At 35.1% G+C, this 23,705-nt stretch overlaps 5 protein-coding genes and 1 long non-coding RNA gene across 9 annotated transcripts; 4 read left to right on the top strand and 2 right to left on the bottom strand.

Moving 5' to 3' along the window:
* Window positions 1–471: 471 nt before the first annotated feature.
* Window positions 472–4,635, top strand: LOC108568646. The gene is made up of 3 exons (XR_001891301.1): window positions 472–569; window positions 2,738–2,827; window positions 4,469–4,635. It is a non-coding gene; the product is annotated as an uncharacterized LOC108568646 (long non-coding RNA).
* Window positions 4,636–4,661: 26 nt separating this feature from the next.
* On the top strand, window positions 4,662–6,623 carry LOC108568645 (spermine oxidase-like). Its single transcript, XM_017929853.1, has 4 exons — window positions 4,662–5,225; window positions 5,283–5,868; window positions 5,921–6,123; window positions 6,178–6,623. The coding sequence occupies exons 1-4, from the start codon at window positions 4,789–4,791 to the stop codon at window positions 6,437–6,439; spliced, it is 1,488 nt and encodes a 495-aa protein (XP_017785342.1). The 5' UTR covers window positions 4,662–4,788; the 3' UTR covers window positions 6,440–6,623.
* Window positions 6,624–7,150: 527 nt separating this feature from the next.
* On the bottom strand, window positions 7,151–10,155 carry LOC108568644. 3 transcript variants are annotated; one of them, XM_017929850.1, is made up of 9 exons: window positions 9,466–10,155; window positions 9,348–9,404; window positions 9,183–9,271; window positions 8,851–9,111; window positions 8,488–8,662; window positions 8,240–8,423; window positions 7,815–8,187; window positions 7,520–7,760; window positions 7,151–7,455 (listed from the first exon to the last, which is right to left on the bottom strand). In XM_017929850.1, exons 3-9 carry the CDS (start codon window positions 9,259–9,261, stop codon window positions 7,386–7,388), a joined length of 1,383 nt encoding a protein of 460 aa, XP_017785339.1. In that variant the 5' UTR covers window positions 9,262–9,271; window positions 9,348–9,404; window positions 9,466–10,155; the 3' UTR covers window positions 7,151–7,385. The 3 variants fall into 3 exon arrangements, with proteins under 3 accessions (XP_017785339.1, XP_017785340.1, XP_017785341.1); XM_017929851.1 differs by having other exon boundaries at window positions 9,931–10,155; XM_017929852.1 differs by lacking the exon at window positions 9,348–9,404 and having other exon boundaries at window positions 9,931–10,155.
* Window positions 10,156–11,970: 1,815 nt separating this feature from the next.
* On the bottom strand, window positions 11,971–16,499 carry LOC108568627 (DNA damage-binding protein 1). Its single transcript, XM_017929828.1, has 12 exons — window positions 16,326–16,499; window positions 16,113–16,261; window positions 15,796–16,058; window positions 15,447–15,735; window positions 15,224–15,377; window positions 14,488–15,160; window positions 14,263–14,426; window positions 13,885–14,200; window positions 13,694–13,817; window positions 12,709–13,636; window positions 12,415–12,641; window positions 11,971–12,350 (listed from the first exon to the last, which is right to left on the bottom strand). The coding sequence occupies exons 1-12, from the start codon at window positions 16,393–16,395 to the stop codon at window positions 12,267–12,269; spliced, it is 3,441 nt and encodes a 1,146-aa protein (XP_017785317.1). The 5' UTR covers window positions 16,396–16,499; the 3' UTR covers window positions 11,971–12,266.
* Window positions 16,500–17,066: 567 nt separating this feature from the next.
* Window positions 17,067–19,758, top strand: LOC108568568 (CCR4-NOT transcription complex subunit 10). Its single transcript, XM_017929742.1, has 10 exons — window positions 17,067–17,256; window positions 17,311–17,606; window positions 17,661–17,929; window positions 18,005–18,108; window positions 18,162–18,301; window positions 18,355–18,667; window positions 18,721–19,041; window positions 19,153–19,307; window positions 19,364–19,552; window positions 19,657–19,758. The coding sequence occupies exons 1-10, from the start codon at window positions 17,165–17,167 to the stop codon at window positions 19,716–19,718; spliced, it is 1,941 nt and encodes a 646-aa protein (XP_017785231.1). The 5' UTR covers window positions 17,067–17,164; the 3' UTR covers window positions 19,719–19,758.
* Window positions 19,759–20,701: 943 nt separating this feature from the next.
* Window positions 20,702–23,300, top strand: LOC108568642 (protein DEK). 2 transcript variants are annotated; one of them, XM_017929847.1, is made up of 6 exons: window positions 20,702–20,928; window positions 21,194–21,535; window positions 21,597–22,256; window positions 22,316–22,576; window positions 22,639–22,791; window positions 23,255–23,300. In XM_017929847.1, the coding sequence occupies exons 1-6, from the start codon at window positions 20,809–20,811 to the stop codon at window positions 23,267–23,269; spliced, it is 1,551 nt and encodes a 516-aa protein (XP_017785336.1). In that variant the 5' UTR covers window positions 20,702–20,808; the 3' UTR covers window positions 23,270–23,300. The 2 variants fall into 2 exon arrangements, with proteins under 2 accessions (XP_017785336.1, XP_017785335.1); XM_017929846.1 differs by lacking the exon at window positions 23,255–23,300 and having other exon boundaries at window positions 22,639–22,880.
* Window positions 23,301–23,705: the final 405 nt, after the last annotated feature.

Raw genomic sequence — 23,705 nt, 5'->3', positions numbered from 1 at the left:
TTCCTGACAAATTTATAAAGTAATTAAATTCCATATATTTTTCTAAAGAAAAGTATTTATATATGAAAGTCATGACTAACGTAACATATTATTTCCAGTGACTCTGCTTGTGAGTTGTTTCCTTAAAATACTTCGTTGCTTATAGAATAAGAGAACGTTTTTAGAACATTCTCTTCTCGTGAGGTAGAAAATCCATTTACCTGTTGGAAGATTTTAGTCTATTCTTAGAAGATCGTAAAACAGCTTCTTTACTATAATTATTTCTACAAAGACCAAAGCAAATAATTTATTTTTAAACCGAAACGCTATGAATTTTAATTGAAAAACATCATTAGTTTTAGTGTAAATTGAAAAAATAATAATTTTTTAAGTATTTATAGCATGGTTCAATTGTTATTAACTCCAAGGTGACATCTCCCCTACATTAAGTCGTTATTTCATTTTAAATAATTGGGTCCTTTTTTTTTGGTTTCGATCCGGCATTGTTTGAAATACAACCGTGGAAGCAACTTTGCTCTTCTAAAAAACTCGTTTTTTTAATCACAAGGCTAACTACGTTGTTTGTCCATGTAATAAACATCTATTTAATGTTAGGAGCTTTATAATAATAAAAATAATGGCAATTGCATGTCCTACCGCTTATTCTATAAATTGATGTATAAAAATAAATTTCGTACGTTTGAATCGTATCATGTTAGTTACAGATACGTAAACAGTTCTAGAAATAAACTCGAATAATAATAATAATATGTTGCGTGTGAGTAGTAATTAAAATTAATTAGTTTCAGCAATTAATAAATAAATATTATATGCTGTGTCTGCGAATATGTACGATCTAGATTTTTCATAAAGCGAATTGTAATAAAATGAGGGTTCCCACGCTTTCTCGAGTTTTGAACATCTGTCCACAATTGCAGATGCTCTTTATGCACGAGGGTTGTTCTTTGTATTCAGGAAATTTCCAGGCGGATCAAAGGTTCTCCAGCTGCTACCTTCCTGTCGAAAGTGCTCCCTCTCCCGCTCTTTCGTTTAATGAAAGGCACGTTTGGTAACGTAATCACATGTCAGTTCATGGAATTTTGTTGCATCCACAAATGGAAAAATACACTGTTTATAATTTGCAGAGCAATCAGTTCGTATTTAAGACGTATATTAAATAAAATTGAAATATCATTGTTTTCATTTATAAAAAAACAAATATATTGTTTGCTATCTAACTTTTTTTTTTGGCTATTTGTTATTCAATACTCTAATGATGCACGTATTAAAATAGTGATAGTATTAGTCATATTAATCAATAAATAGATTTTTACCACTTGAAATGAAATGAATATAATTATGGCGCAAATTCAGTGATTTTTAAATCTTTGTATCGTATTTTAAGATAAATTATCTGTATTAGATAATACTTTATGAATTAGTTTAACCTAAGGTAATTCCCATCTGCAAAAGAAGCAGATTAAGAACATTGACATATGAATCCAAAATTCCCAAAAGTACATTACACCAGTGATTCTCAAAGTGTGGGTCACGACCCACAGGTGGGAGATTACAGGTCAATTCTGGTTATTTTTCTACGTATACCCATTATTCGGTGGGGTCGCAGAAACTTTGTATGTCGCAGACCAAAAAGTTTGAGAATCACTAAATTACACGACAGATTGAAAAAAAGAAAAGAAATTAAGGGAGTTACAAGTTTCGGAAAAACCATAGTTGATCTATGAGAAATTAAGACGACGCACGACTTTAATGATTATGATGAAAACGCGTTTTTTTTACAAATTAAAGTTAAAAATGTGTTAAACTGTTGTGTCTATGATTTATCTATGTTTCCTTAACAAAAATTTGTTCAGTAATTCCTCATTTTTTTGTTTCATACGAAACTATTTTCGGACAAAAATCGATGTGAAATGTAGCAACTTTTTTCGGACAGAGGAAGTAATATTTATTGATAATACTATTGTAATCTTGACTTATTTTTTTATTAAAATTACGACTTGACTTATTTTTTTATTCTTTATAATTCAGCATCCAAAATTACCGAGGTAAACGCTAAATATTTTAATTAAAAACCGGTTAACCAGTTACCGGTATATTTTTTCAAATTGAAAATTTCGTGTGATAGTACTACTACCACTACAATCAATACTTTTATAGAATGTACAGAGAGGCAATGAACAATATAGTATTAGTTTTTAATAAGAACCGGTATTTATTGTAAAAAAAATACCGGTAATGGAATTCCTATTTATAACATATTTATATATTATTTTGATTAAAATTTTGTATTATATTTTAAGTATTTGGATGAATAAATGTGTTGTTAGGAATATATTTCACTGAAGTTATTGACAAACTCTGCACGGCTTTCGTTTTTTTTTTGTTTACGGATAACTCGAGTTCCAATTATTTCCCTGAACTCGTTTTTTAACGAGATCTTGAAATTGACGTGGATTTGTACAAACGTATTTCTATATTCGTCCAATGGAAATTGCTACTACCTCCAGCTGCGTTCCTGGAACGTGAGCGGATGGCTCCTGCTCGAGACAGACACTTTGTTACGTTATTTTTCTCATCGTTTTCCAGCTCGACGAGCAATTTCGAAAGCAATATGCTTTCCAATTAAGGATACTGTCGACGGCAGAGAACTTCTTTTTCCATTTGGATGAACTCGTGCACTCGCAATCATAGTGCCGGAACATTTCCTCCGCTAATTAAAATCTACTTTTAATTGCAGCTCAGGACGTTCTCTCTCCAATTGATGCACCGGCATCTGTGCTTCAACGCATGCTACATGTTCAATCTGGACTATACATTATTGTACACGGTATGTATTGTTCGTTAATACTTGCAGTATGCTTCAAGTTTGAAAACAAACCGATATAGTAACGCCATCTCCTTACACAATCACAGAGCTTAATAACAAATATGAAAATGTTATATCATTTACAATGAATAGGGTCGTATGATGCTATGATATAACGAGTCAACCGCATCTGGCGACACATAAACAAATTAGAAGTCGCCTCCCCACAGCTCAAACATAATTATGTTTGGAAGTCACCCACATATTTTAAGATTACCCACAACATTAATTAAACAATGAAGTCTGTTATCAAAAACCATTTGTTTGTAATACGCAGTGTTTCACATTTTATTGATTTTTTTGGAAAGTACTGGGTTGGCAATAAAGTAATTGCCGATATTCAATTTGGATGGGAGTAGTGTTTCTTTTGAAAGACTTCTGTCAATGTTACAATTATATTGTCATTCACAGCAATCTTAATTTGTTTGTTGGGTTCAATTTTAACAAGAAAAGCGTTTATTTTCGTCATATTTCGCAATTGAATGGATCCAAACTATGCTTGGGGAATAAAGCGAGTATTCATACATTGTTGTACTTTCATTCATTTGGCTGTAATTCCTTTCCTAGCCTCCATGGATCTATAATAAGAGGAATGTATGAGCAAATTAAACATTTGTAATCTCAAGGTTTTTTTTAATATATTTATTTATGTGTTTATTCTATAACAACTCTTATTATATGACTCACCTATCCAAGGCCTTCCAAATTGTGATAAGAAAATTTGTGAAAAGTGGACATATCTTTGTATCTCGGTTATATTTAGTTGTGTATTTCTGGTTAAGCATAAAAAATACTTAGTTTTATTTAATTATTTGCAAAATCTTTAAATATTTACTACTATTATTACTCTATTTCGATTTGCTGATTTAATTTATATATTTGCTTGATTTTTATATTTGTTTTTTGGGATTTTTTTGTTGTTTTTTTTGGAATTGAACTAACGTTTTCGTATTAAATTTTCATGATACAGGCGACTATAGACAAACGGTTTTTATATTGTTATGATGTAATTTATTTATCTATTACACATAAATTACGTAAGGCTACCATGGAGTGCGAGCTAAGTTGCATAGTTCCACTCCCTTTAAAGCAGAAGGAACAGAAGATGTCGAAAAATACATCAAAACAAATATAGGTTTCTATTCTATTTCTATTATGAATATAATTACAAGATCTTGAATGAGGATAAAATCGAGTGATCTATGATCTTAATAGAAACTACTCATTTGATTGTCGAATTGAGACACAATTAGACTTTCTAATTTTAAATTGTATTGAATTGATGACGAACATCCTCTTTTCTAACAAATTATCGTTTCATTTGATTTCGTATTATTTTGTATTTTTGTCTAATATTAATATCAATTTTTAATTTATATTTTCATTTTTCTGCACGTGCAATGAAATAAATAAATAAGTAACTACGTCAAATAAAATCAGCAATTTTAGTCAGGACTGGATCAAGGCTTAGTGCCCTAATTTAAATTTTATTAGAAAATATTTTAGTAATTAGTTGGTCCATAATAATTGGATTGATTTAAAGAATAATTGTTTTACATAATTACAATTTTAATTAATTTGTGTGTGTGTGTGTATTTGCAGCTGATTGGAGCTTCGACGACTTACATGGTTATCTTGATCCAGTTCGATTTGGCCAAACCCGCGGATCCAGCGGGCTGCAACAGCACTGCATAACAAGTTATTATTTTTTTTTATTATTTCACTAATCAACAGATAAAGTAACGCACGCTTCTTATGAAATAAGGAATTTGTTATTACAGAAATATTGATAAAAACGTAATAATCGTTAGGCGATTGCGATAAATTAAGTTGAAAAACACTTTCGACACGAAAGAATCAAACGATTTGTTTATTAACGAGCATCGCTTGATTCGAGATAGATTGTTTTTTGCACGAGTAAAATGCTGGGTGTTCTGGTATTGGTGATTGGCGTTTTTCTTGGGAATGCGGAAGGTGTTAAAGTGATAGTGGTAGGTGCAGGACCTGCAGGAATTGCAGCCGCCACGACCCTCTTATCGCAAGGAATAGATGTGACTGTATTGGAAGCGGAGGATAGAATTGGAGGTAGGGTGCACAGTGTGCCCTTCGGAGATGCCGTTGTGGATATGGGCGCGGAATGGTGCCACGGGCAAAAGAATAACGTTGTTTATGAGATGGTGAAGCATTTGGGGGTGTTGCAATCTAGCAATTATTCAGCGTCTCTGTTCATGTCGGACAGGAAGGTGGTCGGAGATCAATTGACCTCTGATATGCATGAGCTGTTCGAGGAGATTTACAGCCCGGACGGCAATAAGAAGCAGGAGGAAGGCGTCACGGTTGGAGAATATTTCATCAAAAGGTAGATCATCTTAGTTGGTGAAAGATTTTTTTGTTGAATTTTATTGTATTATGATAGGTATAATGAGAGCGCGAGGCAGAAGTTCTCCGGGAAAGATCTCGACATCTGCTTATTGAGCTTGGACCTCATGCATCACTACGTACAGTCCTCAGAGGGAGCCTTCTCTTGGTTCGATACTTCGGCCAACAGTGATTATAGGAATTGCGAAGGAGATCTTTCGCTGAACTGGAACGGTTTTGGATACAAGACCGCGTTGGAAGTGTTGATGCGGAAACATCCTAGGGTTTACGATCCGTCGTTTCCGATCCAATCCAAGATTCAACTGAACAAGGTTGTACAGAAGATCAGCTGGGACGATGGTGTTAATGTATCTTGCACGGACGGTACCTTTCACACTGCCAAACACCTGATCTTCACACCATCACTTGGCGTTTTGAAGTACAAACATAGGAGGATGTTTTCTCCCCCGTTGCCCAGACACAAGGTCCGGGCTATCCGAGATTTGGGTATCGGGGCTGTCATGAAGGTTCTGATGCATTTTGAGAAACGCTGGTGGCCCGAGGAATTCAACGGATACAGCTTCGTTTGGACTCACGAGCATCGAGACATGCTCATCGCAGAATTCACCAAAGGACCTTCCAGAGTAAACACACGTTTTTATTCTCTTCTAATCCTAATTGCTTTTTTTCTTCCAGTACGGTAGATCGTGGCTTCTGAACTTCATGTCTGTACTACCATTGGAAAGGAATCCGAACGCACTTTCCGCTTGGATCACCGGAGATTTGGTTCCTGAAATCGAGAAAACTTCGAATGAAACATTAATAGATGGCCTCCACTTCGCACTGGATAAATTCCTCGGACATAAATTCAACATAACAAAACCGGATAAAATTCTCAGGTATATTCACCGATCACTTTTTAATATTCAAATATAATATATTTCTCTATACAGGACCAATTGGTACGCAAATCAAAACTTCCGCGGAACATACTCGTTCCAAACAACCGCGTCTCGCAGAATGAAGGACCCATCCAGCAACGAAATCCTTGCGGAACCATTGAAAAACGTGCAAGGAGTTCCAACCGTCTTATTCGCAGGAGAAGCCACCCATTCCCATTACTATTCCACGGTGCATGGTGCAATCGAAACGGGCAGAAGAGAGGCTAATCGCATTCTGCACTTTATACAAGACGCCGAGAACGAATTGAGTTGAACCTCTATAGATATTACCACATTTAGCCGCAGCTAAGATTACCTCTTGCTTTTGTTAATTAAGCTATAAGAAAATCAGTAGTTGATAATTGCACATCCTGTAGCTCGTTTTGGAGAGCAATAGGGACGGATAAAAAAATAATCCGGTAGCTTGACAATAGAGAATAAATAAATTGATTTAAGAATTGTGACATTCCCAATATCCAATCCAATACATTTTTCTCTCTCTCTCTCTCAGTGAATTCTATTACAAAGTAGTAAAAGTGAAATGCGCAGAGTAAACATTTCTTGACTAGTTTTTAAGAATCGCACGTAATCCATTGTTTCAAAACCGCGTGGCTTGATTCGTTTCTGGTTAAATTGCGCGTCCTTCGAGATATTCCATTTATTATCGTATCCGTTTACATTATTTGTAAACATTTGTGGTAAAAATGAAAACCACAGTATATATATTTAATTATTATCTAAAAATAGAACTGTTTATGAATAATATTATTAAGATTCATAATATCTTGACTATAATCTAATGATTTAGACATCTATTTACTAAATTCACAAGTTTTCAATATTTATCTCGAAATATGAATAATTTCAATAACAATCATTGAACTTATTATTTATATTTATTTATATTTTTATTAACTATTAAAATTGATTAAACACAACGAAAAATTCTTTTAGTCAGAATAGTGGAGACAAATTATAAGAAATGTTGAATAAAAACATATTTTATTTATTTGAGTACACAATAACAAAAAAATTAAAATATAAAATCTATGATCACAATACTAAAAACCATTTTTAAAATATTAGTATTTCCAAGATTGATTTTTTAAAATAACAAAATATATAATAAATTCATCTAAATATACGATAATTTGTGCGTATATCTACATATGGACATAATTCTATCACAGAATTGAGATTATCATAAGATTACTTCGTCATCAATTGCTGACGATTATTTCATTGTAAGGAACATTTCCAGGCTGCTTTCTTCTCAATGTGATTATGATGCTGAAAACGAGAGAAAGCAAGAATTAATTGAATGCTTAATAGCATCGTGATATTGTTTAATTACATGATAATCATGACCTCGATTAAGAAGACGCCACCTTCGACGAGGGAGAAGCAACCTGGGAAATATTGCAACGTCCTGTTGTAGATCGCAGTGTAAAGCGGAGTTCCAACGATGGTGGTGAAGCTCTCGAGGGCAACTGCAAAGGAAAAGATCTTGCCGACTTCATCGGTGCCCACGATTTTGGAGATTAAGGTTCTCAGCATCGGACTGAGCATACCTCCAGGAGTCCTCATAACGGCAGCTATAAGAATAACGTAAGTATTGCGTTGATATATGAGTTAATTACTCAAGTTACCGAGGTAGATGTGCCAAGTATCGGTGGCAAAGCTGATGATGATTTGAGATACCATCATGAATACGAATGAAACCAAGAGGATGGACGTTTCGGCGATCTTGAGAATTTTGTGTAATAGATAAACTCCTAGGATGGAACCGACTATGAAGAAGATAGAGTGCACGCTCGAGAATATCGTGAACGACTCCATCGACCACTGTAATTTATCTATTAAGTACATGTACATCAGACTTCCGTCGTTTATCGCGAAGATGTACAAGCAGAGCGAAGCTATGCACAGCAACAGCATCGGTTTCTTATAACCATCCCGCACCTTTATGGTGGTCTGGATCATGTGTTTTATGTGATGCAACGAGAATAAACTTGGGGAATCCTGAAAATTATATTCATTGATATCATCCAATAAAATTGTATTTCTCTTCTACCTCAATTTCGCTTATGTTCACGATCGTTTCTTTCACGAAAGCGATGGTGAAAATGAAGGCGAACATATAGGATACCGTGCTTATCAGGAAGACGACTGTGTAGCTGGTCGCGTGGTAAATGTACGAAGAGGTGATCGTTCCAATGAAAATACCTAAAGCCATAGAAACTTCAAAAATGGCCATCCTACGTGTAGAAAGAAAACAAAGGAAATCAAGCAACTTCTGTATCCGCATGGAAATCACTTCACCTCATGCCTCTGCTTTCGGTCGTGCTGGTATCCGTTGCGTAACACATGCATATCATTAGGAAGGTCGGAAATCCTCCGGTGAATATCATTGGAATGGAACTCAAGAGCAGGAACCAAGGATTCGTCCACGGCACTAAGCTTATCGCTAGTTTAATCGAGTACGCCACGGCCATTCCTAAACAATTCTTCCAATGAATCATACTGTGAATGTTACTATTTTTATTATTGCAATAAATATTATTATTAGAATATTTAAAATATTTTGTTTTTGTTATATTAACGGGAATTTCATCACGAAGTTCTATTGTTACCATTATTTTGAATTACGCATAATCATGGTGTAAGTAAAAGCGTTCTGAATACCTGCTGTAGTGACAATGACGGACGATTTCCTTCCGTGCGTATCGGACCATGGCCCTACGAACAGACAGATCAAAGAAGGGATAATGGAAGAGAGCAACGAGTTGCTCATCAAAATCGTGTTCGCTTCAGGCTGGACTTCTTCAAGCAGTTCATGGGTAGCATTATCCAAATACCTCTCACCCAATTTCGAGCAGTTCGACTCGCTGTAGCCCAATATCACGGTGCAAGTGCGATAGATCACGAAATTCGTGTTGATCGAGTCTGCAGAAGAAAAACAAACAAACATTTGTATTTTTCAAGAGCGCGAACAAAATTGTAAACAAGAAACTCACCTGATATGTATGCCGCAAAAAACACCATAAAAATGGGAACCTCGATGCAATATCGGGACAAGTTCAACGTCGGACACATTTTGGTTTTCCTGCGATCAAAGAAAAAGTCCGCAAAGGAATGATTCAGTTTTTCCCGCTTCGAACAATGCAATGCAATTCTGTTACCGTATATAAATTATTGATATTTACGACTGATGACTTCACGTCTCATAGACTTTCCGGCTATCGAAACAAAGAACGTAACATTAAGACTCGTATAGTTTTCAAAAATCTAAACAATCACCGTCGAAACTCTCAGATGATTATCATAAACGCATTAGTCTGCGAGGATATTAATAAATGAGGCGAACGCAAAGTGCACAGAGCGCAGAAAACAAAGTCTAATTTAGGAAAGCCGTTTGTAAACGTTTCGTAAATCCTTCAATAAACAAGACGGAGGCTAAAACACATCTGCGCCTCCAGTATTACATAAACTACTCTATTTTTTTTTGTTCGACCCCACCGCGTTCATTTTGAACCTTATCGCATTTCCTGTTTACATCATCATCGATGAACGTTTTTGCATACTACAGCAACAAAGAGAAATGTACAGGCTATATAAATGTAATCATCCAAATTCAAGGTTTTCCCTATTTCTATTTAAAAAAAAATCAATTACAAGTGAGCGAGTCGCGCGGCGGCGGAGATTCGAATTTCGTCATTCCTGCATAAAACGCAGATCAAAATCAATACTCTAACTGGCTGTTACCTAGTAACCACCGGAAGAAAAAGGAAACAGCAAACAAAACTGCGTTACAGATGTAATATTTCCATTTCGCTGCATCGAATGTAACGCTCCAATTATGACACGAAAAGTTGGAGATTGCACATCACGATTACGTTCACGTACAATTGTTTTTGTTTTTTTATTTTGAAAATATTACGAGCGACTGGCGCAGTTTACTTGAGCAGCGCAATGTGTACTAAGTAGGATTTAGAACCTGAATGTTGTGGTGGTGGCGATGATGATGAATTGTCGCTCAGGGTCACATCTAATTCACGGTGAACGGTAAAAAAGTAGAAGGATTTCAATACAAATACAGTTCTACAGTAGGGTCAGATAAAGTAGATTAATCACCTATCAATATCTGTATCAATGACTTATCGAAATAAAATTTAGTATTATCATGGTAATCCAATGAAAGGAATAAGAACAACTTCCATCTCTTGCCTTGCGTTTTCCTATAATTTACGGTTTATGTTCACATTTACTAAGATTATTCGATTAATGATTAGTATATTAACTGTAAAACCGAAGATTTCATATGATTAACAAATTGTAATGGCTCAAAAAACGTCGGTAGTTAACCCTTTGGCCTAAATTAGTGCTAATAAAAATGTGTAAATAATTAATATAAATAAAAATATTTGTTCCATTTACAAAACTCAACAAAGACAGAACCTTATTTCTTAGTACAAAATAAATAAAAAAAAAACATATTATTAATTGGCAAAGATGTTGATTGAATAAACTATATAAGACATTAGAAACTCGTGTATCAAATATAATTTGTTTGAAATATAAACAAATTATATTTGATACACGAGTAATACACGCATAATTCATTGTTGTTGATATTCAGTAGATATTTAAACGTAATAATCTCAACGCACGAAATGATAGCATATCTATAAATGTAAAGGGTAAAATATATTAAGAATTAAAAACATATTGAGAGTAAACAGGAAGAAAACAGCGTTGAATAAGTGAATTGAGAAGAAAGACACTCACCTTCACCTTACCCTCGATGCTTGAAAACACTAACTCAAAACATATTAGATTTAACTGGGAACTGGAGTGAATATTAGGCGAAATATACAAAAAAAAGGCTATACATATTCTATTATCAGCAAATTTCGTTTTTGATCCTTGAAGACTAACATTTCCAACTGCTTAAATATTATCTATAAGAGAATTTAACGCAATTTCGATGATAGAATTTAATTAATTACTTGACCTAATTCGTTTAAAATCATTCATTTACGGTTTTTGTCACAAAGATTTTAAATAAAACATTAGTTTTTAGCACAAAACTTTCGATATTCTATACATCTCCATATTGAAAGCAGTAATTTTTGAGTTTAGTTCATATGTAATAAGTAGGTTGTGATCACAATACAAACATAAAATCTATATTTATATCATGGATTGTCCAAGCAGTTTGTTTTTTTTACGTAAATTAGAAGATCAGTTATCTCAATCTCATTCAATTCTTTAATTATTTCTAATTACCAGTATATACTAATGACTCTAGTTATTTAACTTTAACGATTATTTCGTTAAGTATAAGTATGTTTTGAAATTTAAAAATAACTTCGATATTGAGAATACATGAATCACCAGTGATTATTAACTGTTCGCAATGTCGTGAAAACGAAGGACGTGATAATATATTGCAACATTTAGATAACAACTTGACACATTACAATTGCAGTTTTCGCTACATTTTTGATATTTTTTCAGTTTGTCTAGATAGTTTGATTATCAGTTAATTAAGTAACTTAAGTTCAGTACTTTCGAATCTAGACTACGAGATTAAATTCTTTTTTATTCAATCCATCAAAACGTGTGCTTAACTTAGTTAAATTGTCAAAATTATCAGATAATTTGACTATTTTCACGTATTTTATAAACTACTGTGTAACAATACAAATAATAGGTTATCTTTTCTTTTTATTTTACGAATTAAAGTCATTAAATTTTGTACATATTGTTTTTTGCCTTTAATAATACATTTATATATATATATATTTATACTTCTATAAGGTTTCACAGATAATTTGTCTCTTAAACTTAAATAAATAGAAAAAAACAGAGCATCCCATAAAATAGAAAGATATTCAAAAACTCCTTAGTTATACAATATAATAAGAAACATCGAAGATCATATTTGAATAATCAGATAATATAACACAATTTTTTTTGAACCAACATCATGAAGTAAAACTCAACGATCGGTTATCCTACAGAGCTGATTATATAATCGTACCAATCGTAAATAAAGTGTCTTTTAAAAGTATAGAAAGCGGTAGGCCCTTGTATAGCTAATGGATTCTTGTAAGATCTTCAACCATTTTCACTAGGTCGTCGACTGTGCACTCCTGTTTCATTCCACCTTCGCCGGTGATCTGAAAGGATAAAAGGGTTATTGTAAAAGAAAATGACTTAAATGAGCTTTGCTTTATAGTTTACCTGCAAACCGTTAGCAACCTCCTTCATCTTATCAATAGACAGATCCAAGAAGCTTTCGATTAAGTCACCATCGATGAATCCCTCGCACGGTTCCGTTTTGATATCGGTGTGGAACGATCTCCAATGTGAATGTTCAATTTTGCCTACAGACTTTATAACAACCGATAATTTATTTTGAAGCTCGTAAAGAAAATCGTAGAAATCAGCAGAGATTTGCGACACTAAGCCTGGAAATAAGAAGTTCACGATCGGTTAGTTCAATGATATTCGTGTTTGGTACAAATCTAAAATTACCAATTGCTCCTCCCACTGTTCCAAAAAGCACGCAACCTGATGTGGGTGTAGATGTTTCCCCCAGGTTTTGCATGACTAACGAACCATGACGAAAGACGTTGATCATATCACCGACATGTATTTGACCAACAACTTGCATTTGAGACCGTTCATCGTCGGTCGGTGCAGCACTGTCCTTCTGGCAAACAAAAAGATTAAAATTGTTTTCAGCTCCAAGGAAGACCTCGTCATCTAATATTTCAATTGAGGTCATCCAGTTGGGGTTGTAGTCGCGAGCGATTTCCTCAAAACTGCCCTCCATCGTTTTGTATTGCAAAAGTGTCATGCTGCGCATCAAATCACCGACCAAGATAAAATCGCCCTTCGTTTTCAAGTATAGAGAAATAATATTATTGAAGTGAGAGCACTCCAAGCGCAACTCTTTCTCTGCGGTCCACTCGAACAATCGCACGGTGCTATTTATGCTAGCCAGTAGCTTCCCATTGAACTCGGCTAAAGAGTAGCAGGATCCTTTGATCTCTTTATCAGAGACCAAGGTAAGTTTGTTATCAGCTAACTGGAACATCAACAGCCTACCCTGTTTCGGCTCGGACTCTTCGGGATTCAGCATTGCCGTACCAACAACATAATACGTTTCCTCTCCTAATCTGCAAGAAATTAAGGACATAGCGTACTCCTGTTGCATCAATTGATATGCGTGGAGGACTTCGAAAGTGTTTTGATCGATAATCAGTAGACTGTGTACTTCCACTTCCTGGCCATATTCAGCAGCAGCTATAAGACCGCTGGCACCGGACTTTCCGGATGTAAGAGTCCCGACACTACTAGGTACGGTCACCGATTGCGCCATGGTGCTGGCACTTGCCCTCGAAGGATTGCAACCTGTTGCATCCTGAATGTCCATGCGTACCGAAAGCACTCCGAACGACTACAAATAATAAATAATTAAATCCAAAATTCACAACATACAAATCAATATTATTACTTGTGATTGTTCCTGATAGGCTATACGCCTGGGCGATTCCTGAAGCGGTACAGTTCTTATATGTAATTTTTGAATTTCATCAATAGTACCAATCGTTACCGAACTATCAGTAGCTAAAGCCAAACTGCATAAACAAAGAAACGCACAATATTAATACGTCTGAAACACAGCAAACCTATTATTTGAATTACCTGTCTGGATAAGCTTCAGCATTTAAACTGCACATGTGGTTTACTTCTTTCATGTTCACATTAGAGAATACGAGCTTGTGATTTGAAGAGTATATGACTGTCGGTCTATCGGAACAAGCAAAAACGTTGGTGGAATTGAGCGAGCGGAAGGCTCTTAGGACAGTCGGCTGCGTTCCCAGTGTCACCTTCTTCTTCTCAGTCAATGATCCGGACTCGATGTTCAATATGAAGTAAAACATCGAACCATCGCCGAGTGCGCATAAAAGATAATTGTTATTTTCGAATGTCGTCATTAGCACAGATCGAGGTATAATTTCTACGCAGAAACAAATTTCCATGTTTTACAATTTTAAATTATTATTCGTATAATATAGTTACCTCCTCCCAAATTATCCTTAGCAACTTCTTCTAGTTGCGGTAAGCGGAGTATCCTCGCCGATATATCAGTCCATAAACCAACTGCCACCCAATCAGTCCGTGTTATTCCTTCACCCAATGGACTTATATCCAAGCAAGCTACCTCAACTTCCAGAGTAGTAGTTCTACAAAATGTTCATTTATAGTTGTTTAAATTTGCTTTATAAGTATTTTATGGAAACTTACCCCTTTAAAATCAATTCGTCTGGATGTATTTCGATGTAATACAATTCTGATCCGGTGGACATAACTATTTGCTCCATGTTACAGGCGACCACGCTGATATTCTTATCGTTAGGCGGTTTCCATTCAGCCAATAAGTTTTTGGTTTTCGCAGAAATCAAACGTGCAGAAGACGGCGTAATCTGAACAATTTGTTCGTGAACCACGTTACCGCAGAAGAATGTCTGCTGATCAGATGTGAATCCTGCAATATCAGTTTCTTCGACTTCTTCCCCATTCAAACTTAAGATGCGGGTCTGTCCGACGAACGAGAGCACAATAGTATTATCAAATTTACCACCGGAGGCAATGTTTAAGGCCCACATTCCTTTTATGCCAGGCAAATCGATGGAAGCGTGCTCCTGTATACCGATTCCATTACGGATTATCCTCAATGATCCTTCCTTGAAAGCTCCAGAGCACGTGACTAACTGGCCCTGGCCCTGTCTCTCTAAATCTACCACACACATATCCGTAATCGGTGCCAAGTTTGTGAACGACTCCATCAGATTAACGTAAGAACCTGTATCATCCGCTTTCGAATTCAGCTTCACCAGTTGCGAATCTCCTAGGCGCGATCCAATATATAATACACCATTGTCCAAATATGTAATGCACTCTGGTATAGATATTTCACCTGCAAAGACAACGCACTTGAAGTGCTAAGCTGTTACAAAAATCACCTATGAACTGTAGTTACCCAAGAGCTCAACCTTTAGATCTCTTACAACGTCACCACCATCACCGCGACTTTCCACGTCCAAGAACAGCATATAAAGATGTCCAGCCATATCTCCCAGCAAATACCTTAGACCGCTACGATCAACTTTCGCATAGCAAGTAATAGTGCTTTGCTATTGATTGCAATAAAAAAGAGAAATAAATTAATAATGGAATTATCTTAGATTAAAAAAAAAACTTACCTTTATAACTGGTGGTGCAACAGCAATGGATGTGACTCCGTCATGGTATAGAATACTCTCCTGCCCGATAATGATAGCTCCACATAGCGGAGACGGAACAGGTATAATCATACTCGCCTCCGTTTCTACATTATCTTGTTTCCAAGGCGTCTTCACAAATTCTTTATCTCTTAACGATATCTCATGAGTCTTCACATGCCTCCCGTTTACGTCCTGGTGAATCAGAATTATTGTGGGATTTGTACATCCATGTAAGAACTCAACATCATGTACTAATAACTCGTCCATTCTACAATAATTGCTTGTGTTAAATTACACTCAAAGAAAATAAACAAATAATATTAACAACCTTATACTTGAAGCTTTGAGTTCACAATTTTCTTTATCCAGTGGTATAATTTTGAAGAGACCATCGTAGAGCCTCAAACCAATAACTCTTGCTTTAGGATCAATTACAGCTAGAATACCAGTATCAGAAGGTTTTCCTATGCAATCTGCAACATTGCCATGTGCCTTTGTTAGAATCTCTAAATTATCTCCATCACTGATACATTCAAGGATCATTGCATCATATCTTAGTGTAACCAGGAATAGTAAATCTTTTTTCTCATGCTGCAAAGAAAATTGTTAAATAACAAAAATATAAACCAAATGAATGAAACATACTTCAGGTCTGAATAGCTTCATGACTGCAATTTTTCCATAAAGTCCAATATCCTTCAGTGGCCTTAGCCCTTCAGGTGTTACCAGATATATCTCTAGTCGCGAATTCTTGGCAACAATTAGGTTCAAATCGGTTGGTGATGTGAAATTTCCTGTAAAATATCATTATAGGTTAGATACATTGTGTGCTCCACCATAGAGAGAAAAATTAATCACCTGTAACACAAGCAGTTACAGAAGTGGGTTTGTGTGCGGTTACAACATAATGATTAGCCATCGCTTTCATCTTCACGTTTCTCTAAACTCAACTATTCACAAAAATAACTGCAACTGTGACTGTTTGAATATTTATTTTTTTGAGTACATCAATGTTTATAGGTTTTGACAATAAATGTTGCCAACTTTAAAATATATTTTTTTTTATAAATCTTTGCCAATATACTATGAAAATAACATGTTAATGTTGAAAAAATGTAACAAACAAACTTGGAATTAATATATTATTTTTTATTAAACATTCTAAAAAACAATTTATTCTTTAATAAAAAAAAATTGTGGCGGCTGTTAAACCCAAAAGGGGTAGAAATAGGGCCGGAGAGATTTATATCAATAAATAAATTGATATAAATCTCTTTTATTTTAATTAATTCTTTAATAAAAATGAGAACTAATATTCATAACTGGATCAAAGTGTAGTACAATATAAATTTATTGAGTATTAGATAAATATCACATTTTAATCTGCGCATTAAGAAGTACTGAATAATAAGTATTATAACGCTACATATTTATATGAAATACACCTTTCAATTAAATAAATGTAATGTCAATGATTAAATCTTGAATAATAAGCAAAAACAGGTCAAAATTAATTATATTGAGATTATGTAGCTGTTTGGGTTTAAGCTTTGATGGTAACTCTGTAGAGGCGCCACTTCAATTGCCAAAATATGCCGCTATATAGAGGCCTTTTACAAGTGTTAATTGGGTTATCTACATTATAGAGAATGTAAATATAAAATACATCAAAATCGAGAAGGTTAAATAAAGATAAGATGAGCAACAAAGAAGAATTTGAGAAGACTATTGTACCAATTTCTGAGCAGGACAGGGATCTGGCGAGAAATGCCTTAGAAGAATTCAAACAGTAAGCCCTAACTAGTTAGAGTTTATTGGTTATAATCGAATACTATTATTTCAGGAAGAATTATGCAGCCTGTTTGCAAAATATTAACAAATTGGATATGGGTCAGGACTTCAAAGTGCTGCACAACAAATATGTGGCAGAATATCACAAGAGTGATTTGAAGAAAACTGATCAGTTCCAAAGGAACATGAACAACCTTCTAAATCAGTTTCAATTGGTCCCTGACAAATTAGATGATATTGACCATTGTGTGGCATATTACAATCTGGCAGTATTGGCATACCATCAGAAGCATTACTCCTATGCACTTCAGATTATGGATAAAGTGTATAAATTTATTGAGCCGATGGGTATAATGTGCCACATCTATTAAGTATATTATTTCATATTTTCTTTTATTTAAGATGAGGCTTTGAGTAGGCAAGTTGGACTTCTCTTGGTTGAACTGCATTTATGTGTGAAACTTGTTGATAAGGCCAGCAACTTAATCACATACCTTCATAATCATGCAGTAAATGAAAAACCCATAGAGAAAGAAAAGAAACCTCTTTCAAAGGGCACAGAGACATACTTGAAATGCTTGGATATGTATAGGATCAAGTGCAATATTCTCAAGCATTCAACAGCTTCTGTTGGATCTGATTTGCAACTCTTGTATCAGAATCAAAAGGGGGTAAGTTGAACTTAAATAAAATTAATATATAAATATAAACTATAAGAATTAAATAATTTTATAATTTAATTTTAGAATGTAGAAGTTGTGTTTTTAATGGCAAATAAAGCATATTTGGAAGGTAGTTTTCAAGTGGCTATGAATTTGTTAGAGTCTATGCCTAAAGACAGCATCAAATTGTGAGTTGATGTGTGATGAATATGAATGTTTGTATTTATATGATGATTTGTAGGACTTCTGGGGAATCTTCCATTATAATGTATTACAATAATATGGGTATAATACACCACGCAATGGGAAAACCAAATATGGCCTGTCATTTCTATCAACAGGCTATCAAAGAAGAGATTTACACTAATTCTAAGTTGAAAGGTGTGCTCTGTTTGCTTTTGTTTTGATGGGTTATTAAATAACTTGCTTTTTAGGAGAAACTACGTTGTTTGTGAATGGTAGCTCTAAATACCATGAGTTAATGTATAACCTCGGGATATCCATGCTGCACGCAGGAAAAGCCGCTCAGGCCTTCGAATGTTTCATCATTGCTGTTAAAAGGTACCACAGAAATTCGCGACTCTGGCTGCGGATAGCGGAGTGTTGCATCCAAGTTCACAAGGAGAGCAACGCCATTGATTTCGATATGTACAAGAAGCATAGGGATCTCGTGATACAAATCGTTGGTTCGAAAGAAAATCAGAAGATTGTACTTACAACGAACATCACCACCGACAAAAAGTTTAGGTAATCTTTCCATATTACAAACAACGATTGTTATTAAATCTCTGTATTTGCAGTAGTGAGAGCCAGAGCTATGCCGTTCCGATAGCTACCTTGGAATTTGCCAGTTTATGCTTAAGAAACGCCAAAACCCTTTTACCTTCCAGCGAGAATTCCTCGCCGGTTCCTTTGCTGCTAAGTCCAGGAGTCTCTCCACAATTAACATCCAATCCTGGCCCGTCACCATCCAGTCCTCTAAACTTAAAATCTATTGACGAACTCAGGAACGCTATTTTAGCTGCCAGTTCCTACGTTTCCATATGCCTAGGCGATTACATCGTCGCATTGGAACATTCAAAGGAATTATTATCGCAACCTAAGTTATCAGGGGCTCACAGGTAATAATATCGAAAAGCGTTACTCGAGTCATGAATCTTAACAGTAATGAAATCAACTAGATTTTGTTCTTTATAATACAACATTGGTAATCAGTTATTTGACATTTACAGGATGTTGGCTCACTTATATGCTGCTGAGAGTCTTGTCCTTCTTGATAAACTATCAGATGCTTTAGACCATCTGAATCCAGAAAACTTGAGGGACATCTCTCTGGATATGGATCAAAGCGCAGAGGAGTGCGCGATTAAAAGCAGCCCCCCTGCAAGTGAGTTCTGCATATATATTTAACTTTTTAAATTTTCTTTTTTCTTTCATTTTAAGAATGGTTCCCGAACACTCTGAACGGTGCAATGGCTGTGATGCATTACAATATAGCTGTGGTTAAGACCATCCGCGGACAATTTGATCAGGCACAAGCCCTGCTCAAGCAGATTTGGCAGAACCGTAACAACGAGAGTCGCGTTCCTGCTCACATTGTGATGCTCGTCCTCTACATAGAATTGCAATTAGGTTAGTTGAAGAACAACGGAAGCCATGACCATCCGCAGTATTAACTGTACACGTCCATGGTAGATGTGTCACATACAGAATTAACAAATTTGATTTATTTCTAGGACACGTCGATGTGGCAAGAACTATTATTAAACAGTATTCGCTTCAACAAAAAGTTAATTAGACTATCTTTATTTGTTAAAAGGAAGAGATTTTGTACTAAATAAAATACATGTTTGTTATTAATTAATTTGTTATAAATTATTTAAATGTGATACTATTAAGTTATCCTCTTTTCGCATTTTGAAAATATTACATTTAACGTTCAATTTTTATCTTTGCAAAATTTGACTTACAAAATAGATTAGAGGGTTATTATTTATCAGTTAATTATATTTGATTAAGAAAAAAATGTCCAAATTCTTTTGAGATTTATATGTTTTTGTTGAAATTAATCTTCGTTATATTCTAAGGAAGATTATACAATTAAAACGCTTTGTGGTAATTACGTTTACTTACTAGACTATCAAACACAATTTATTCTTACGTAATTATATAAAATTTATAAAACAATAAGTCTACTCAATTAACTTTAACGATAGATTGTAAATAGACATAGATGAAAAATATGTTTTTTTGAATAATGAAATGAATCTTCTAATCGCTATAAGTTGTATAACAGTATAACGGTTTGTATGGCCAAATTAATGAATCTTACTCATTAATATGCAAAGTATTTTACAGCGATTTCCATATTAATACATTATAAAAACGAAGTTTAAGGGGACATGTATATAGTTATAAATAATAATGTTTGTTTATTTTGAAATGCGATAGATAATTAAAATTTTGATATTGAATGGGTTAAAGAGAAATCCAATTCGTATATTCGCATGACGATTATACATGTAGAAAATACGCAATCATTTTCTCATTATCATATCGTTACGACTGTTACGTAATTGTTGCTGTTTATGTGTGTGTATATATATATTATGATGCCGTTGCGCGTCCATTGTCGAGGATTTGGGACTTCTTCTGACAGATGTCGCCATGTGTCGGTAACAATTTAATGTAATATTCCTATAAATAAATACAACAAACTATTATGCAATGATTTGCGTTTTGATCAGAGCATGGATTAATTGAAAATTTGGAGCTGGGATTGATCGCAGAGGATATGTTAGGGGATTTGGTTTGAAAAAGAATTGTAAGCGTATGCAGTAGACCAGCTGAATGTTGGTAATGGTGTGTAGTCGAGGATATTTAGGCATATGACTGAGCGACTATGCAATGCGTGTGATTTTTCATTGGACATTTCTCGACGCGGTACGCAGCAACACAGCTCCGAAATGTCGAGTGAGGGTGAAAATGGGAAAAATCCAACGGCAGAGGTAAATTACAATTGTTTTCTATTGAGGAATCGGTGTTTCGCTATGCGTGCCTTCTGCGGCGTCCCGAAACGCCGTTTCCCGATCTGTAAAATATCGATAATCGCCCGATAAACAACATGTTTCCAAGTGCATATTCAATATGGCCGGTATGTTGATAGTCGGAAAAAGCGGGAAAACTTTTAGCAATAAACAAAACATCTCGGTATGCTGCGACCGATCATGATTATTGTGCGAGGATTGTTCCTAAAATCGTTTACATTTGCAGCCCGCGGAGGCTGTGAAAGCTGAGGAGGCGACTGAAGCCCCTGACAAGCCTGACCAAGACCCCAAGCCAGAGGAAACAAAAACAATTGAAAAGGAAGAGGACAAGAAGGAACCAGCTCCAAAGGAGGAGAAGGCCAATGACAAGGTAGAGGAATCCAAGAAGGAAGAGAAGGATGAAAAGAAAGTAGATAAAAATGAATCCAAGGATGAGCCTGAGTCGGAGGACCCAGAAGATAGTGACAAAGATGACGATTCCAATGATAAAACAGAGGAAAGTAGTCCCGAAAAGAACACTGCTAAAGACAAGAAAAGCAACCAGAAAAACAATGATGAAAATAAAGATGTAAGTCTCAACATTAATTAAACATAAGCATCATTTAATCATAATCTTTTTATAATTTTAGGGAAAAATTGAAATTCCGGAAGGGTCTGGTACTCAGCTCGGAGAAATACCAAGAATACATGCTTCAATATCCCGCTTTAAAAATGATGACCTTAAACTACTGCATAAGTTGCTGTTCAAGGCACCAGGCAAAACTTTGCAGCTCAAGAAAAACATTAGGAAGTTCAATGGTTTTGATTTTGTGCACGATTCTGACGAGTACAAAAAGAAATTGACTGCCATTGAGAAATTCGAGTTGAAACAGTTGCGGATTGTCAGCGAGATGCTCGATCTGGAGAAAAAGGGTAACAAGGATGAAGTCTCCGAACGCATTCTGGATTTTTTGATAGAACCTAAGGATTCTGGTAAAGCGGTGGGCGGTGGAAGACCGAAAAGGACTGCTGCCGTTAAAGCTAACAATAGAGGTTATTCTTCGCACGATGAGTCTTATTCCAGTGATGAGAAAACCACACGAAAACCGGCACGTCGTAATGCCGGTAAGCGAGCTAATCTTAAGGACGAGACCTCTAGTGAAAGCGACGAAGAGTTCAAACCTTCCGATGCCAGCGAGGAGGAGCGACCTGTGGTAAAGCGTAAACGCGTTGGCCGTAAGAAAAAGGACGACAGCGAGGAGGATGACGCCAGCGAGGTCGACAGTCAGAACAGTTCCGACGATAGCGATGTAAGTGTTTTATAATTTCATATTTGCAGTGCGATTATAATTTGGTTGTGTTTGTGTAGGATGGTCCTAAAAATAAGAAAAAGAAGATGATTAATAGTAAAGTGAAACCTAAAGCTGGACCTGGTAGGGGAAGAGGACGTAAACCTGCTGCTTCTCCAGCTGCAGCGACGCCCAAGAAGAAGACGCCTGCTAAAAGGGGTCGCAAGAAGGCGCAGCAGTCCTCTGAGGAAGAAGAGGAGAGCGCTCACGAAGAAGAAGGCAGCTCCTCAGAGGATGAGCCTTTGGTTAAGAAGACGGCGAAAGCGCCACAACCTCCATCTGTAAATCACTCAATGCATCATCAATTTTCCTATTAATACTAATTGACTACTTATAATTACAGGACGAGGAAATCAAGACCTATGTTAAAGAAATTTTAGAAGGCGCCAATTTGGAGGAGATCACGATGAAAACAGTGTGTAAACAAGTTTATGCGCATTATCCTGATTTCGATCTCACTCATAAAAAGGACTACATCAAGACTACTGTCAAATCAGTAAGTATCAGTTCTGTTTCTTAGAATTGTAGCCTTTCATGTAGGTTACTTGCATTTATTGTATACTAACAAATCGCCATATATTCCTTATTATTAGATGTATATTGATTTTTAAAAATTGGGTTATGAACATATTTTTGGTTTTTATATTACATTAATATACACAAAAACATATATAGATACGATTTATAAGATCAACTGTGTTCTGAGACTTTACTATATCGTCTAAGTAAAGTAAATAAAAAGTAGAAATGTGTTACCTTTCGTTAGCTTTAATCATCGTATATATTAATAAAACTTTAACGCCAATATTTTCATTTTCAAGTTTACTTTAATATAACAAACAATGGGTAATTTGAATGGATCTCATTCATCAGAGAACCGAGTCGTGCGTTGTGTTAATATGTTTCTCGAAAATGATAGTAAGTGCAATGTGTATTAATAGCTTTTTCCTTTGTTTCAGCTTATATCAACATAATTAAATATATTTTTTTTTATATTATTTTCCTCGGGAGATGTTTTATTTTATGTGAATGCATGAAAAACAAAAATAAGGAAAAACATAATGGTAAAAGAAATTTACAGACACACACAAATTCTCTACTGCAAGTTTCAAGTACAAAAGAAAAAAAAAGCAAAAATATTCTCGTTGGTATTTTTCCCCTTCGGTTCCTCTCACGGATATAAAAGAAAACATCTTCACCAATTATTAATTACGACTATAATTAAATATTCATGACTACTACGGTTATTATTTGTCGTTCGTTCGTTTCGTGACGTTTCTTTCGTTTCCTTCATTTCTAATTCTGTTTTCAATTATATTATGACGACGCGCAGTGTAGGAGTTTGTAACAAGTAAGAATATAGATTATATTTTATATTTGATAATGTAAAGAGAAAAAAAAAAGAAGCTA

The sequence above is a fragment of the Nicrophorus vespilloides genome, unplaced genomic scaffold (genome assembly GCF_001412225.1).
Source record: "Nicrophorus vespilloides isolate i.1.1-1 unplaced genomic scaffold, Nicve_v1.0, whole genome shotgun sequence".
In the NCBI taxonomy this organism is placed as follows: domain Eukaryota; kingdom Metazoa; phylum Arthropoda; class Insecta; order Coleoptera; family Silphidae; genus Nicrophorus; species Nicrophorus vespilloides.
The sequence above is the reverse complement of the archived record's forward strand: the minus strand, read 5'-3'. Positions and strand labels throughout refer to the sequence as shown.